Source organism: Bufo bufo, chromosome 3 (assembly GCF_905171765.1).
Source record: "Bufo bufo chromosome 3, aBufBuf1.1, whole genome shotgun sequence".
Lineage (NCBI taxonomy): Eukaryota > Metazoa > Chordata > Amphibia > Anura > Bufonidae > Bufo > Bufo bufo.
In genome coordinates this window covers 396,891,937-396,911,073 of record NC_053391.1, presented here as the reverse complement: position 1 = coordinate 396,911,073, position 19,137 = coordinate 396,891,937, and the positions used below count along the sequence as shown (strand labels likewise).

The 19,137-nt window shown below is 43.7% G+C and overlaps 1 protein-coding gene across 2 annotated transcripts in view; it reads left to right on the top strand.

Moving 5' to 3' along the window:
- The first annotated feature begins 46 nt into the window (after positions 1 to 46).
- Positions 47 to 19,137, top strand: part of PSPH (phosphoserine phosphatase) — a 48,788-nt gene continuing 29,697 nt past the window's right edge. The window contains exons 1-4 of one of the 2 annotated variants that reach the window (XM_040424808.1): positions 47 to 207; positions 6,446 to 6,485; positions 7,493 to 7,648; positions 16,748 to 16,882. In XM_040424808.1, coding sequence (XP_040280742.1) covers positions 6,469 to 6,485; positions 7,493 to 7,648; positions 16,748 to 16,882 — 308 coding nt within the window. In that variant the 5' untranslated portion in view covers positions 47 to 207; positions 6,446 to 6,468. The remainder of the gene's footprint in view (positions 208 to 6,445; positions 6,486 to 7,492; positions 7,649 to 16,747; positions 16,883 to 19,137) is intronic. The other variant, XM_040424809.1, reaches the window with a different exon arrangement.

Here is a 19,137-nt window from a genome sequence, read left to right as displayed (position 1 = left end):
TGCTCTTTCACCCAGGACCCGTGACGTCACTGGTTTTAAAGACGGGGGTAATTTGATGCCTGAGAGAATGGGACTGTTGAAGGTTCACCTCCCCAAATGACAGCTTGCTCAGCAGTCTGCCTCCTGACCAGTGAGCTGCCAGAGCCGCGCTGTCTGCTCCCAACTCAAAGGTCTCTGCACGTTGGACTTCAGGCACCGGCGGATACCGTAAGTCATTCATACACTGACCGCCGTCCCCCAGCGTGTCACCTGCAGGGCTGTGTCATGTCCGCCCTTTGATGCGATGTGTGGTGCAGAGCCGGTAGCTGATGCAATCGGGAGCGGCGCAGACATCATCTGTCCGGGGCTGCTGTAACTCTGCACCGGCCGGTGCTCCAGCCTCCGGCACTACCCCTGCTCCTCTCACCAACCGCTCCAGCCCCCGGACCGCAAAAAACGTGGAAAAGATAAATGCCGGATGCGTTTTTCTGGATGACACCGGAGAGATGGATCCGGCATTTCAATGCATTTGTCAGACGGAAGAGGATCCTGATCCGTCTGACAAATGCCATCAGTTGGCATACGTTTTGACGGATCCGGCGACGGAACTGCCGGAATCCTCTGCCGCACGTGTGAAAGTAGCAATATGTGCATTTATTTTATTTTTATTTAATGCATGTACAATGAAATGCATTTTACACTAAATAATAGCATTTAAATTTTTTTTATTTTAGGGGGGCGGGGACGATCTCAGTGCAATTTTTTTTGTTTTTTATATTTAAAACTTTTTAATTATGGGATTACAATTTATATACTATACTGTGTGGGATTTATTATATTTCTATACTATATGGGGTTTACTATATTTTGATATTATACGGCATTTACTATATATACACTATATGGGATATACTAAAATGGGGTTTACTATATTTCTATACTATATGGGATTTACTATATTTTGATATACGGCATTTGCTATATATACACTATTTATATACTATATGGGATTTACTGTACTGCAGTAGGGATGGGCGAACTTGTGGTTTCAAGTTCGGCATACAAGGTTTGGGTTATCTAAGAATTCCGCTATAACTTATGGTCTGTGGTAACAGAATCCATTACGGAATTCTTAGGTAACCCGAACTTGAAAACAGAGGTTCGCTCAACACTAGTGAGCAGGCTTAGTGCAAATGGCCCTGGCATCACTCGTAGGAAACCCATGACCTAATCGCAGGGGGCGATCCTCTGAATATGCCACATTATGGACCACGGCATGATCTGAGGGTAAACAGCCTGGATCGGAGCTTCCTCCGACTCCGGCTGTGAAGCTGAGCCCGCGCCACAGCCGATTCTTAGCACAGGAATGCTCTGGCAGCTTTTAACCCTGCTCAACTGAAGGCATTAAAAGACCGTTAAGGGGTTAAATTTTATTTTATTTTTGCGAAACCCTTTCTTGTTTCAAATAAAGATTTGAAGGTATCATCTGAAGGGAAAAAAATGGATGTAAATGTAATGTCTTAGGCTACTTTCACACTAGCGTTCGGGTGTCCGCTCGTGAGCACCGTTTGAAGGGGCTCACGAGCGGCCCCGAACGCATCCGTCTGGCCCCAATGCATTCTCAGTGGAGGCGGATCCACTGAGAATGCATCCGCCTGCCAGCGCTCAGCCTCCGCTCCGCTCAGTGAGCGGACACCTGAACGCTGCTTGCAGCGTTCGGGTGTCCGCCTGGCCGTGCAGAGGCAAGCGGATCCGTCCAGACTTACAATGTAAGTCAATGGGGGCGGATCCGCTTGAAGATGACACCATATGGCTCAATCTTCAAACGGATCCGTCCCCATTGACTTTCAATGTAAAGTCTGAACGGATCCGCTCAGGTTACTTTCAGACTTAGAAAATTTTCTAAGTTTTAATGCAGACGCATCCGTTCTGAACGGATGCGAACGTCTGCATTATCGGAGCGGATCCGTCTGATGAAACATCAGACGGATCCGCTCCGAACGCTAGTGTGAAAGTAGCCTTACAGGGGATATGCGAGGATTGATGTAAAACATCATATAGGACATAACAATCTCTTTCTAACAAAGCTAGAACCAGCCCTGTACCTCCCATGGATCCAGAGATCTCCACATTCATTGCTCTGCTAGATTATCCTGGCAGTCCAGGGTGTGTCCTTTCTGCTGCGATTCACTACCTGTTACTGCCACAGCTTCTAGAAAGACATATGGCTGGCAGCAGTTAAAGATTTAAACTGAGCGTGTTCAATCAGCTCAAGGCCTATTTGAAGGGTTGAACAGTGACTTTTCGGACAGCTGCCTTACATCTGGTGGCATCAGAGGCAGGGCTTGTTGAGAGCTCCTTTGCATCCCTTTCTTTCCGGAAGTCCAGAGGAGCATGTATGGCCTACAAGTCTCCTCACACCGACTAGGTGCTCTCTCCACAAGGAGAGATGGTACCCAGCAAATTCCAACCAGCTCAGAGAGACTTAAAGGGAACCTGTCGCCAAAAAAACGCTTACTAAGCTGTTAATAGTACTTTATAGTGCTGCATAGTAGTTTCCTAATGCACTTTTTCATCGTTCTGGAACATCTAGTCTTATGGCTCTATGTTGTGCCATTCTTTTATTATTTCTACTAGAAGTTATGAATGAATTGCTATTAGCCTTCAGGAAGGGTACAGAGGGGAGGTAACTAGTTGGGGGGGGGGGGGGGGGGTGTACCTGCACAGTCTGACTCTATCCAATCAGTGCTGCCATTGTCAGACTGTGCAGGTACACCCCTTCCCCAACTGGTTACCACCCTCTGTACCCTTACTGCAGACTGCTAGCAATTCATCTATAACTTCTAGTAGAAATAATAAAGGAATGGCACAACATAGAGCCATAAGAATAGATTCTCCAGAATTGTTATTACATGGGGAATGCATGAAGATATTAAAACAGGAATGTCAGGAGGAGTGAAAGGTCCTCTAACTTAAATTTCGGGGGGGGGGGGGGGGGGATAAAAAAAATAAAATAAAAAACTGCAGTACACCGCGTTTTTCTACCCTTCAAAGACCACAATTTATTTTTTCTTCTTTTAAATACAATTGAACCCTATGGGGACGGATATACATCATGTGTTAAACGTGGGATAAAAACCTTATGTGAACACAGCCTTATGCATAAAAATTGGCGTGAGTTTTGTTTGCAGTCATGTCCCTGTGCATGGACTCTGCAGGTGATTCCAGATAGAAAAGTCCTGGACAGATAAGGCCGGGTTCATATCTGTGTTTATTTTTCTGTTCTTCTGATATGTCAGAAGAACAGAAAAATAAAGAAAAGAAAAACGGATCCTGTATTTTAAGCATAATTTTTTTTTAAATTACGTATCTCAGATGGAAATGGCTAAAATAGATGTTAAATGTGCATAACTGATGCTTTAAAGGGATTCGGTCATGAGATTTGAGCCCTATAAGCTAAACATATGGCCAGGTCCGTACTAATAACATGAGTCCTAAACTGCCCTTATTAAACCTGCTTGTGGCTCTATTAGAGCCGAAAATGCCAGATAATAAATAGTATAAATGTAGACTTTTATTATAATGTAACAAGACACAATTAAAATTGCAATTACATGCATATGAGGACAGGGAAGGAAAAAACGGCGCCACCCTGGGAGGGACACACTGGTCAAGAATGCAGAAATACAAAGGATCCATAGGGATGTGTATGGTATAATAACCTACCCTAGGATCACATACATGTACATGAGAAATGGTGAGTCACTAATCAACTGCAGAGAGCCAATAGCAAACAAAAAATAATAATAAAGTAAGTGAGACAAACAGCTCTAGTTGATAGCCGCACTGGATGCAAACCTGAAATGTCAGTGAACATCCAGGTAAGAAAAATAAAAAGGGTGAACATGCAGAAGGGACTCGCCTAAAATAGACCAGAAGTGTGACAACCAGGATGGCGCTACCCCCAATTTTAATTGTGTCTTGTTACATTATAATAAGAGTCTACATTTATACTATTTATTATCTGGCACTTTCGGCTCCATTTTCTTCTGTTATTCTGCCATTGTACTCGGGAGCTTGTGCCGAGTTATTTCTCGGGGCGCCATTTGTGGATATATTAGGCGGGCACTGTTCTCTCCCCCCCCCCCCCCCCCCCCCCCTTTTCACTCTCCAAACCCCTGGGGGCTTTTTCTTTTTTTTTGTGGCTCGATTAGCTCAAAAAACTGTTTTTTATAAGCTGTCACTCACCTACCTAAGGTGCCCAAGGGGTTTTACGTTAACCCAGGGTGCCCGCCCGCACCCCTCACCGTCTGGTGCCCAACGCCGCCTTCCTCACCTCAGCCCCGCCTCCGCAATCCTCCCGTCCCTCTGCTAGATCTGGCGCCTGCGCACTAGGCTCAGTCTGCGCCGTGGACTCCTGGCAGCGGCTTCGTTGAGCGAAGTGCGCATGCGCCGGCCTGATGCGCATGCGCACTTCGCTCAACGAAGCCGCTGCCAAATCTCATGACAGAATCCCTTTTAAATACAGGATCCGTTTTATTCTTTATTTTTCTGTTCTTCTGACCGATTATAAGAATGAAAGAGAATTCACAGCTAAGACAATTACCCGTCAAAGGGTATAATTAATGAGGTAGTATAGTGTTCAGAATTCACAGATTATCCCTCATAAAACATAACCTTTATTATGATCTACATTAATAAAAACACCCCCAAAAAGAATAACAACCCAAAAAAATAACAACTAGATAGTGTAAGGGATCGTCTCTTTTCAGGGGGTCACACTCACAGATATCTCACCAGACAATGGATTTTCATGTCCAAACTGCATTTATTTTGACAGTCTTCTTATAAAGGATAGTCCAGCTATACATCACTGGGTGGGGTGACACAAATAAACTCCTGCCCGTCTAGGCACTACCTAAACAAAATATGTCCCTACCACACTCGTAGAGCTCAGTTCACACATGGACATTATATGCGGCTTTCCTCAGCCAACATCAATACTGCAGCCTCCAGGCCGTGGCAACTCCAGTACCTTTTGGGGGAGTGTGGCCCAGTAGTCCTCCAGACGCTGGGCGTGCAACCCTCGTTCTCTAGGTGTCACTAGGTCCTCCAAACCTCAGGCTATTCAAAGCCTTGTGGCCCCTCAGTCCTCCTGACTGAGACCACACACACAGAGCCTCTGCTTCACAAAACAGTCTCGCTCTCCCTCCTCAGACTCCCTCCTCAGACTGATTACAGCAGGCCTCACCTGTGATCACCTCAGGTAGAAAGGAAAACCCGTACTGGAAGGGTGTGGACTGGCAACTCCCTCTACCAAGCCTAGCCACCAGTCCAAGTAAAATCCAGCCCAGAAAATGTATACAGAAATGTCTCAGCAAACTATGCTTTGCTGAGACTACTGCCACTCTCTGGATTTTATCTGTCTCACCCATCTGAGGTACCTGAAGTGGGACAACACACCTTCCAGCACTGTTCACATTACCACAATAGTTTATCACGGTCAGTTATAGTGTGGTCCACCGTCTTGTGGGTAGGGTGAAAATGATGTAAATCTTGGGCTATGTCCCTAAAACTGACCCTACAAACTATGCACCCTGAATAGGGGGCAGCTATTCTGTCATTGTAGGCAGGGTGCATAGTTTGTAGGGTCAGTTTTAGGGACAGAGCCCAAGATTTACATCATTTTCACCCTACCCACAAGATGGTGGAACACACTATAACTGACCGTGATAAACTATCTAGTTGTTATTTTGAATACCATGATGTCAATAATAAAAAAAAAAAAATATATATATATATATATATATATATATATATATATATATATATATATATATATATATATAATCCAGAAAAAAGAGCGGCACTCCGGTAGATAAAAGCAAGTGAACCCTTTATTCACCCAGGTGGTGCAATGTTTCGGCTCCAAACATATATTTACTATTACTATCTTTTATTATTTTATATATATATATATATATATATATATATATATATATATATATTATTTTTTTTTTTTTATTGACATCATGGTATTCACGTATATATGTATCCATTCATCCATTTATATCTACATCTAAATCTAAGCTTGACGGCCATGCTATTATTACTACTATCATTATTACTATTATCCCTTTTTTGTATAATTTGTATGTACATGTTTTTTAGACTTGAAAAAGGGGTCCACAGAACCCCGAAACGCGTTGTCACGATAACAAAAATAATAAAAAAACGATTGGTTTGAAACAAACTCTGGTTGTGTTTTGCGCCTATGGTCCACCCTCCACTCGACCCCAGAGTCCAGTGGATACATACTTCATACACATCCATAGAATGTGAGGGGATGATAGGTAATGTGTGTGTATATAGCATTGAAGTGCACTGCAGAACCCCGGCTTCTGTACATGGAGAAGCAGAGTATTTATGATAAGCAGCTCTCCTATATGGATCTTTTCCTTTACAGATTGTACTGCTGACACCTGATACATGTGCACACATATCAGGTAAGTACCATGATAAATTCACAGGTTCATATATGCATATTATAGTACATTTGTAACAATATCTACCAGTTTTCATCCGTTCTCTCAGTTGTGTACTTTATATTAGTAAAGGCAAACTGAATGTAACTGAGGAACTTGTGTGCATACTATGTTTGCTATATAAAGTGCAAAGCAAATATTTTTTAAATAAGAATAATTTGTGCCCGTCCACAATGTCAAGGTAACCTGGTTCTGGATAGAAACCTACTCTATTTGACATCTCTCTCTGTGCCGAATGGCCTCTTAAAGGGGGTTCTCGGGGCTTTAAATATTGATGACCTATTCTCTGGAGCAGGAAGAGAAAAGAGAGACAGCACGCATGCCTTACCTTCATACAGCTGATTGGTGGGGTGGTACCTTGTAACCGAACCAGAGTTCGGGAAATGGTATTTTACAGTAAATCAATTTCTGAAGTTATGTGAAGTAATAACTTCGGCTCATCAGAGCCAATACATTCTAATACTGTACGGAGTTCCTGCTCCGTACAGTATTGAAACAAAGTTCTATGCGAACAGACTTCGGATGTTTCATCCGAAGTCGATTCGCTCATCCCTAGTTATAAGTATCTGATCGTTAGGGGTCCAAGCTCTTTGAAGAGGCTTCAGTGAGTGCCCTTCCTAGGCCAGTGACGCCAGGTTCATCAGTCGTGTAGCCTAGGCGCAGTTCATTCCCATTCAAGTGACTGGCCCTTGGTTGCAATATCAAGCCACAGCCACTATACAATGAATGGCACTGTGCTTGGTAGACTGTGAGGAAAGTGCAGTGCTCACTGGAGTGCCCCAGCCTCTTCAAACAGCTCATCAGTGGCGGTGCTGGGTATCGGACCCCTGTTGACCAATTATTCACAACCTACCCTGAGGATAGGTCATCACTATTCTACTCCTGGAAAACCCCTTTAAGCCTCAGGATTACATGGTGCTCAATACTATGTTTCTTAAATAAACTTCTATCTCTCGTTCTCCTGACAGAAAGGTGCACCACAGAATGTCTTCCCTCTCCCAGCTGAAGGAACATTTCCGTAGGGCGGATGCAGTTTGCTTTGATGTGGACAGCACGGTTATTAAAGAGGAGGGCATAGATGAACTGGCTAAGTTCTGCGGAGTGGGAGATGCTGTGGCAGAGATGTAAGTGCATACGTCATGAAACCGTTGTTATTTTTAAGACACATTTGACAATATTTTATTGTAAAATATACTCGCTGAATGGTTGCTTAAAGATTGTTACCTTTCTTTCGTTGATGTAATGATGATCAGATGTCCCTGACATGTACACAGCCAAAATGTACAAACAGCTGGAGTGTAAAGCATGGTTGAGAGACGGCGATTAATTTTAAATGGGAGCCATTGACTGTCTGATATGTGAGTGCATAGGTGTGCGCAGCCTATTGCATTAGGGTGTAGCACCCTAAAGGCACAAACACACACACCGCGTGCGTGTATATACACTGCTCAAAAAAATAAAGGGAACACAAAAATAACACATCCTAGATCTGAATTAATTAAATATTCTTCTGAAATACTTTGTTCTTTACATAGTTGAATGTGCTGACAACAAAATCACACAAAAATAAAAAAATGGAAATCAAATTTTTCAACCCATGGAGGTCTGAATTTGGAGTCACACTCAAAATTAAAGTGGAAAACACACTACAGGCTGATCCAACTTTGATGTAATGTCCTTAAAACAAGTCAAAATGAGGCTCAGTAGTGTGTGTGGCCTCCACGTGCCTGTATGACCTCCCTACAATGCCTGTGCATGCTCCTGATGAGGTGGCGGACGGTCTCCTGAGGGATCTCCTCCCAGACCTGGACTAAAGCATCTGCCAACTCCTGGACAGTCTGTGGTGCAACGTAACGTTGGTGGATAGAGCGAGACATGATGTCCCAGATGTGCTCAATTGGATTCAGGTCTGGGGAACGGGAGGGCCAGTCCATAGCATCAATGCCTTCGTCTTGCAGGAACTGCTGACACACTCCAGCAGTCTAGCATTGTCTTGCATTAGGAGGAACCCAGGGCCAACCGCACCAGCATATGGTCTCACAAGGGGTCTGAGGATCTCATCTCGGTACCTAATGGCAGTCAGGCTACCTCTGGCGAGCACATGGAGGGCTGTGCGGCCCTCCAAAGAAATGCCACCCCACACCATTACTGACCCAATGCCAAACCGGTCATGCTGGAGGATGTTGCAGGCAGCAGAACGTTCACGGCGTCTCAAGACTCTGTCACGTCTGTCACATGTGCTCAGTGTGAACCTGCTTTCATCTGTGAAGAGCACAGGGCGCCAGTGGCGAATTTGCCAATCTTGGTGTTCTCTGGCAAATGCCAAACGTCCTGCACGGTGTTAGGCTGTAAGCACAACCCCCACCTGTGGACATCAGGCCCTCATATCACCCTCATGGAGTCTGTTTCTGACCGTTTGAGCAGACACATGCACATTTATGGCCTGCTGGAGGTCATTTTGCAGGGCTCTGGCAGTGCTCCTCCTGTTCCTCCTTGCACAAAGGCGGAGGTAGCGGTCCTGCTGCTGGGTTGTTGCCCTCCTACGGCCTCATCCACGTCTCCTGATGTACTGGCCTGTCTCCTGGTAGCGCCTCCATGCTCTGGACACTACGCTGACAGAAATCAAACCTTCTTGCCACAGCTCGCATTGATGTGCCATCCTGGATAAGCTGCACTACCTGAGCCACTTGTGTGGGTTGTAGACTCCGTCTCATGCTACCACTAGAGTGAAAGCACCGCCAGCATTCAAAAGTGACCAAAACATCAGCCAGGAAGCATAGGAACTGAGAAGTGGTCTGTGGTCCCCACCTGCAGAACCACTCCTTTATTGGGGGTGTCTTGCTAATTGCCTATAATTTCCACCTGTTGTCTATCCCATTTGCACAACAGCATGTGAAATTGATTGTCACTCAGTGTTGCTTCCTAAGTGGACAGTTTAATTTCACAGAAGTGTGATTGACTTGGAGTTACATTGTGTTGTTTAAGTGTTCCCTTTATTTTTTTGAGCAGTGTATTTGTTTGCAGAGTGGTGATACACAGGGGACAGCGATGGCATACAGGGGACAAAGTGGTGGCATCCAAGCTGTGGAGATTTCTAGAATCTAGCATTTTGTCACAAAACAGGCTTTATTTTTTTGAGCAGTGTATTATAGCCTTTATGCCATTAGCATTAGCCCCCATTATCAGCCCTTATGCATCATTAGTCCCCATTATGCTTCTCATTAGCCCCCAGCAGCCTGATTGGTTTTTTTTTATTTTGTAAAAAAAAAAAATCTTACCTCTCTGCTCCTGGACGCCGTCGCTGCCCGTGATCCTCTTCCTCCTGCTGTCGGCTGTGCTCTGAACTGGCGCGGACAGTGTGATGTCACAAAGCGCCTCACGCTGTGCGCAGCCCTGCACAGCCGATAGCAGAGGACCAGGAAGCGTTAAGTACATAGCGTTCACTGCTTCCTGATCCTCCGGTACTAATGAGCGCTTCCAAAATGGAAGCACTTCATTAGTATTTGCCGGCCAGCAGGCTTGATTAGGGTGTGCCCAGGCACACCCCGTGTGCACGCTTATGTGTGAGTGTCAGATCCTTAGCCAAAGATTGCCTTACAATTCATCCCATTCTGAAAAATGATCTTGCTGTGCACGTGTCCAGATGTTCCATATGTGACAAAAAACTAAATAATGGGAATAACTTAATGCCTCATGTTCCACTTTGATGCCTCTTTCATGGAAAGGATCTGTGTTTGCTTTTTGCCCTCCGTGTGTCATTTTGTATTCCACGTGTTCAGCTCGCCTGACAAAGGGATTTCCAGAGCATCTCCTACCAATCGTCGGTGAAAACCACTGACCCATGCCATTCATTGTCAATGGGGACAAAACTGAATGCACCAAAATGCATTCTGTTCTGTTTGGTTGCGTCCCCGTCGCGGACAGAATTACGCTGCAAGCAGCATTTTTCTGTCCTCAATGTGGCGCGGAGCAAGACTGATCCGTCATGAACTCCATTGAAAGTCAATGGGGGACGGATCAGTTTTCTATTGTGTCAGAGAAAACTGATCCATCCCCATTGACTTACATTGTGTGTCAGGATGGATCCATAATACAACCGGATCTGTTCATGATGGATGCATGCGGTTGTTATTGTAACGGAAGTGTTTTTGCAGATCCGTGACGGATCTGCACAAAACGCTAGTATGAAAGTAGCCTAAACTGTTTGGTTCTAATTGGCCAATATGATCCTTCTTCGGCTTGTACGGCCAGCAAGGCAGCCATGTCCCAACCACAGCACAGGTCAGTCATGTGTGGCGGTAACTTCAACACTTTAAAATTAAACTTAAAGGTTAGTTAACCTTTTAACTATTCTATATTGGCCATAATTAATTTTTGTGATATTCTTTATTTGCTTATTGTTCTATTTTAGCGACCTAATAGGCACCCGAAGTTCAGGTGTTTATAGTGTTCTGGAATCCGTACACTGGTACGCCTCTGTGAGCGATGTACTGGCTGCTCCTGCCTGTGCCAGCTCCACTCTGATAAAGCCTTGTATAGCACGCCGGTACAAGGTCTCCTATGCAGAGCAGCCACAGGCATGAGCTCTGCATGGTATATTGCTGCTTCTAGAGAAAAAGAGGAAATTGGGTTGGGCGTCACTCAATATCAGGCAAACATATATTCAAGCTGGTTTGTATCAAGACAAAACTTTATAGTTAATAATAAACACATCACATATAAAACATGTTACACTAAAAATCAATGCCAGAAGGACTGTTCACCGCAGTCTTGGATGAATGTCCTGGAATATGTGGCCCAATACGTTAAGGTAAGTCAAATCGGAGATGGGGTGTATATCACAATAATATCCACTCAGTTGGACTGGGCATCAGGATCATATATTCGCCTATATTATAAGCCAAAGCAAGTCAACGGTGCTCTATTGATATGGTACTTTACCACTCCCGCGTCTGTTGCCACCGGTCTACTTGCACGGCGTGGCGTGTGTCTCTGCTATCGTCTGCGAGGACCTGTGGGTAAAACTTCCCTGCTCCCGGATGTGTGTTGCAGCGATGTAGCGCTATTTACCGCTGTGACCTGTAAGGACCTAAGTGGCGTCCCACGTGGTTCACTGCTAGGTCATGTGGAGATTCAAAACATCCTTAGACGTGAGTGGTTTGCTCAGGGCTGCTGTTTACCAGAGTATGAAAATATGCAATTTTAGGTGCTGTGTCTTGGTGGTCCCTCACTGGTATTACCAAACGCGTTTCGGGGTAAAGCGACCCCTTCTTCAGTGGTTTAAACAGTGGTGGTCAGATGTCCTCTTTTATATGTTATCCTTAATTAGAGCAGTGCATGTTGGGACAGTGAGGGATATCTGGAAAACGTGGATATGGGTCCCAATTTTCTCTCTATACCAATAGTTATCTATATAAAAATCAGGCCCGACATATTATAGGCACAAATAAAGCATAAAAACTGAAAAACGCACATGCGATTCCTTTGCGTCTTCAGTGCGTTTTTTTTCAAAAATACTAAAATAATGCAATAGGGTCAAGTAGAGGACTAGAGGCTACATGTTAAAAACACTGGATGCTAGTTATAACATAGTTGGTGTATGTATACATATATACATGTATAGATATGAAGATATAAACATAATAGGGTGGTGTATGGGGGCGCGGGCCTTCCAGGAAGGAGAGATCTGGGTGCTGGGAAAACAGCCTGACGCAGATGTCCCATTCATGATAGACCAACGCCCCATTAGAGAAACCTAAAGAGCTCCATGTCTGCATTCAGGCCTCTCAGGAGTAGGGTATCGAATTCAAATATCCTCTTTGACTCAGTTCTGGACATTTGGAGGATATGATTCCCCCCTCTCCATGGATGTTTGACTTTTTCAAGTGCCATATATATAAGGGTAGATGGTTCATTGTTGTGATAGTCTCTATAATGCTTAGCTAGAGAATGTAATTCTTATCCCTTTTTTATATTTGTGACCTGTTCTGATATTCTCTTCTTTAGGGTTCGTTTTGTCCTTCCTATATATTGTTTTCGACACAGACATTCAATTAGATATATTACATTAGTCGAGTCGCATGTCAAACCCTCTTTAATATCCAATGAGTTATGAGGATGCCTTTAAGATTTTCTTTGGAAATGTAGTGATTCTACAGTTGAAGCAACGCTCACATCTATGAAAACTATTGAAAGATAACCAGTTCTGTTTGTTGATGTGTAGTTTTATTTTTTTTACTGAAGGGGCAACTTTTAGGCCCAAATTAGGAACCCTGGTATATGTAATCTGAGGCATACTTGTGAGCATTGGTCCAATTATTTTGTCCCCAAGCAGATGATGCCAATATTTGCCAATAATTCTTTCCATACTTTTATAGTGCGCATGGAATGGCAGGATCATTCTCAATGTTTCCTCCACCATTTGTCTCTGTTTGGGGACAAAAAAAATCTTCCCTTTTCATAGTCCTGACTTCCCCGAGTGATTCTTCCAACAGATGAATAGGATATTGTTTGTTAAGAAACTGTTGTTTCAAGGCCCCAGCCTCTGTTTCAAATTGTTGTTCTTGAGTACAGTTGCGTTTCAACCTTCTAAATTGGCTTTTCGAAACATTGATCAGCCAAGTGGCAACTTGTATACAGTATATAACTGTTTTTAGTCACTGGTTTGTGATAAGTACTACATACTAGTCTATTCTCCTCTACTCTAATATCAAGGTCTAAGAATTGTATATTTGTGTCACTAATGGTGGAAGTGAATTTGAGGTTCTGATCATTTAAATTTTTATTTTTTCCAAAAAAGCGGTGAGAGCTGCCATTGTGTCCTGCCACACAAACACAATGTCATCTATGTAGCGCCGCCATAGTACCAGACCCGCCCCCAGCATTGGCTGGATTACAGAGGATTCCCACTGGGCCATGAATAAATTGGCATAGCTGGGGGCGAATCTGGTACCCATGGCGGTGCCCTTGCACTGTACATAAAAATCCCCATCAAAGGTAAAAAAGTTGTGTGTCAGTATATACATCAGCACCTGGGAGTGCTGTGGGGCAGTGTACCTTTCCAGCAGTGGAACAGCGAGTGAGCCACCATTTTTTACACATTGCTGCTTCTACCTGTGCCCACCAATGTGCTATGCAGGGCTTTAGCAGGCAGGAAAAGCGGTGAGTGCTCCTGCCTGTACATCGCTCACTGCGGCCCCACAATGGAGTGAAAACAGCGGTGTACAGATTCTGAAGGGCAACAGACACCCGAGGTGCTTATTAGGTCACTAAAATAAGTAAAGCATATTACAAAAATTAATTATGGCCTATTTAGGCTACTTTCACACTTGCGGCAGAGAGATCCGGCAAGCAGTTCCGTCGCCGGAACTGCCTGCCGGATCAGGCAAAATGTATGCTAACTGATGGCATTAGTAAGACTGATCAGGATCCTGATCAGTCTTAAAAATGCCTGATCAGTCGAAAAAATGCATTGAAATGCCGGATCCGTCTTTCCGGTGTCATCCGGCAAAAACGGATCCGGCATTTATTTTTTTCAGTCTGCGCATACCGGAAGGACAGATCCGGTATTCTGAATGCCGGATCCGGCACTAATACATTCCTATGGGAAAAAATGCCTGATCAAGCATTCAGGCAAGTCTTCAGTTTTTTTTAGCCGGAGATAAAACCGTAGCATGCTACGGTTTTCTCTTTTGCCTGATCAGTCAAAACGACTGAACTGAAGACATCCTGATGCAAACTGAACGGATTACTCTCCATTCAGAATGCATGGGGACATACCTGATCAGTTCTTTTCCGGTATAGAGCCCCTGTGACGGAACTCTATGCCGGAAAAGAACGCAAGTGTGAAAGTAGCCTTAGAACAGTTTAAAATAAACTTACATAAAAGATTAGTTCCCCATAATGATCGCTTTCCACATTAGCTAATTCCAGTTACTGAAGCGCTCTGTTTTTCCCATGATACCACTTACCACACAAATGATGGGGCAGACTGCCAGAAATTCTTAAGCATTAGTCCTAGACAGAGGATTATGTGAGGGACAAGGGAGGGGGCGTGCCATGTAAACATTCTTCTCACAGCCGCTCAAACTCCAACAGTGAAGACTGGCGACTGAAACAACATCTAAAGAACAATCTGAGATTACCTGTACATCCTATAGATGGTGTCTAGACCAGCAGCAGATGTATCACAGGGGCTCACGCTGGACGATAAATGTGGTGTATGGAGAGACCCTTTGTTGTCGAGCTCTGTACCAACTTTATCGGTTGGCTTACTTTGAGAGAGAATTTGGCCCCCTTTCCCACCCAGCTCCTCCCCTTTCAAAGTTGGAAAAAAAAATGTAGAAAGAAACCCTAGTTGTACCAAACTGCGACAAAATTGCACATATTTGCACTAGTTTTTAGACGCAGACACATTACTAAATCTGGGCAATGTCTACAAAATCTTTACGCAAAGTAAGCCACTCGAGGTGGTGTAGAGCTAGACAAAAATAGCCAAAGATGAAAGAAATTAGTGATCTGGCCCATGTTTACATTGCCTGATCCCAGATGACCCTGTCTAAGGCATCATGCACACGAGCATATCCTTGTGCTGTGCATATCCGTAAGCCTGTTTCGCTGCCCCACAAAAAAATAAAACATATCCTATTCTTGTCCGTTTAACGGACAAGAATAGGACTTTTCTATAGACTAGGGGAGAAAAAGGTGGCGTGCTCTCAGACTGGATCTGTTTGTGGACTGCAAAGCACTTACAGCCGTGTGCATGAGGTCTACATGTGAGATTGGGTTAGCACATCTACCCTGCTGTTTCTGCTTCTGTGTTCAGGGCTCTCCAGCTGAATCTCAACCTGCAGCATTTAGCTGATGATCTAGTGTGCTCTGATTTAGGCTGGGGTTAAGTCACGCGACATTGGATGTAATGATTTTTTTATGGTGTCCCAGTGCATTATGCGACATGCCACGATAACAGTTGGTGAAAATCCACGCCTGATGGATTTTTTCTCAAGTCAACTATATAACCATAGTCCACAATACAAGTCATGTACAATATACAACTTGCCTGCAATTTTTCTGCTGCTTCCTGTCACGTGACACATGTAGCCCTACATTTAGTTTTTTTTTTGGATGCAGCTTTTGAACCCAAAACTGGTGAGGAATTCAGAAAAGTAGTATCTGTCCTTAAAGGGAACCGGTCACCATGAAAGTGCAGACAGGATTTATTAGTGATTTACTTTAGATTATAATTTTTTTTTATAGGACAGGAGGAGCTGAGCAGATTGATATTGATAGTTTTATGGGAAAAGATTCAGTAAAACTTGTGTTTTATTGATTTACATCCCTGCTCATTCTGGGCTTTGTAGTCAAGAAGGCGGTCCTATCAGTGATTGACAGTCTCCTTGACTTCACAGCCCAGAATGAGCAGGAATTTAAATCAATGAAATTCAAGTTAGACTGAATCTTTTCCCACAAAATTATATATCAATCTGCTCAGCTCCTCCTGCTCTATAACATTTCAATGTGACAGGTTCCCTTTTTAACCATTTCTATGCTTATTACCCACACCTGATTTTGGCTTCAAAAACTGCATAAAAACCTGAATGTGTGGCCATACACTACAACCCTATAATATATACTGTTGTACATGTACATCGCCTGGATGTGGACTTTAAAGGGAACCTGTCACCAGTTTTATGGTGTCCTAACTAAGGGCAACATAAATAAGTGACTGATTCTCTTAGCAAAATGCTGGGTCACTTTCTTTAATTGACCCAGTCAATCTGCCAACATCTTGTATTGAAAAGCTCCAGCTCATAATGATGAGTCCTGAATATTCATGAGCTCCTGACTCTCCCCACCAACCTGCTGCTGATTGACAGTTTGTTTCCATATGAATCAGCAGCAGGTGGGCAGGGGAGTGGCTATAGCTCTGAATTAAAAAAAACGCTGGACTCAATGACATCACGCTGGACTCAAATCAGCTCATTAGCATGTGGCATCTTTTTGTGTATATTATTAGGTAACCATCTGTCACACCAGTAAGTGAATACATCTAAGGCACTTTTTAGTAGTTAATGACTGTATATAATTAGTTAGATTATAATCAAATATCCACATGACAGGTTCCCTTTAATCTTCTTCTTAGCTTGACATATAGTCTTGTAGCAGCGGACTTGTCCTAGCACATTTTTTGCATTGTGATTTTAGTTTTTCTTGTTTTTGCTCAGGACTCGCAAAGCAATGGGCGGATCTCTGACCTTCAAGGCTGCTCTGACTGAGAGGCTGGCATTAATTCGCCCATCTAGGGAACAAGTACAAGCTTTGATAACAGAGCACCCTCCAAGGCTCACCGAGGGGATAAAGTGAGTTATCTTTTTTTTGGCCAATGTCATTCTAAGTACATGGAGAGATAAAAACAAGTGGATTGATAGCTTTACCATGTGCAGTGTTGGCATTTTACCAGACGGGCTGGTGACTGCTGGGTGGGTGGGTGAGCGTTCTGTCATGGGACCATCTACATGCATTCCCATATGTTACGATACCATAATATACAATGTCGGCCTGAAAAGGAAGAGTGGCAAACAATGATTTCAGTTTATTTTTCAGAAGTGACATTTTAGAGGAAAAAAATGAATGGGAACATTCTTGTTTGCAGCTTGAGGCTGAAAACCCATAAAAATCAAATACTGCTGACAGTTTGCTATAACAGGCAGAATTCTATTACCTAAAACATAGGCACCATAGATTTTTCTGTGGTCCTTAGCAGCAGACTGCCCGATCCCCTGAAGACGCCATGGATATGGCGAAACATGTCGGGGGGCAGTAATTAGTTTTTAGACTCCAGGGCACCCAGTTGGTAGTGTCAAAGCTCCTGGCGATATATTAGACAGCCTAGAAAGCAACTCCGCCGTTACAATTAGCATTACAAGCTAGCGGTAGAAGCTGCAGACAGCTCGATTACAGACAGATAGTGTAGGAGTTTGGCTGTCATTAATAGTCAGGAACAATGGCAATAATACCATAGCAATATTTAATCATCACTAGCAGGCAGCAGTGGGATAAGTAGCAGCACTATAAGGCCAGTAATGGAATTCAGATTCTCTGTGAGACCATTAAAGGGATTCTGTCACCAGTTTCTTACCCCCCCCCCATTTAAAAATATGGTTATGTTCATGGAGCACTAGCGATTCCTAATGTGGTCTTATAACAGAAATCCGTAGGCTCATTTTGTCTAAAAAACGTTATAACTAACCTGTCATTCATCTTACAAATGTGCCCAAGGGGATGATCATGTCTTCCAGATGCCGCCCGTACCGTACTCGCCGCCGTTTGTGCCCAGCTCCTCCTTTGCTGTCATCAGCGCCGCCTCAGAATCCTTTGCTACGCCTCCGGCTCTCCCTCACTCCCCCCAAGTTGACGGCGCATGTGCACTTCGCTCCATGAAGCCGAACGGAGAAGTCCGCACGGGCGCATCAGGCACAGGCCTGTGCGCACGCGCGGGATGTTAGAGAAGGAGGGGGGAGTGAGGGAGAGCCGGAGGCGTAGCAAAGGATTCTGAGGCGGCGCTGATGACAGCAAAGGAGGAGCTGGGCACAAACGGCGGCGGGTACGGGCGGCATCTGGAAGACATGATCATCCCCTTGGGCACATTTGTGAGATGAATGACAGGTTAGTTATAACGTTTTTTAGACAAAATGAGCCTACGGATTTCTGTTATAAGACCACATTAGGAATCGCTAGTGCTCCATGAACATAACCATATTTTTAAATGGGGGGGTAAGAAACTGGTGACAGAATCCCTTTAAGTCATAAGGCAGTGAGTGTTGCAATACATGGCCATAACAATAAGGGCCAGACAAATAGTAGCAAGCAGTCAAACTCAAAAGTAACCAAACTGCTTGAGCAAATTAACACCAGCCTCAATTGACTATAGTTCACAGTAAAAGGTTACAAATAAAGTATCTATACAGTTAACAGTAAGAACTAATAACGGTCAGCCTAAAGAGAGCGACTGCAACCTATTCACCACCGCTGCATTAATAGTGCTAAAAGGGAATTAATAAATAATAGAAGTACACACATGGATGTCCAGAGATAGTTTTAATATAGTAGGTTGGATAATAAGATGTTCATAATTTAGTATTAACAAAGCAAAATAAAAGTTAAATTTTAAACAAATAAAAATACAAATGCACTTGTCAAGAGTAGGCAACCAGTAGTCTATGACTAAATGTATATACAATAAAAGTGCCTCTACACGTGCAGGGTATATATGAATGTAATATGGGCCTACATCACTGCTCTCTCCGAGCGATCTACAGAGAGAGAACCACCTTCATGGCACTCCAGAAAAAAAGTCAAGAACTAGAGCATTGGAGTCGGTCAGAAAGCTATTTGCTGTGTAAAGTCGATACAGTCAGAAGAACATTGCTAAAACACCTTTTTCACTTGTCTGGCCAGTTGTATCCTAATCCTGTGCACCTCAGCTGGGAATTACAGTCAAGTTTACAAGATACTTATTGTCAGCCTTAGATTCTGCAGAAAGAGACTTTGGACAGATACAGGAAAGGAGCACTACAATCCCCATCCTGGCCCATATCTATACATTGCTATCTGG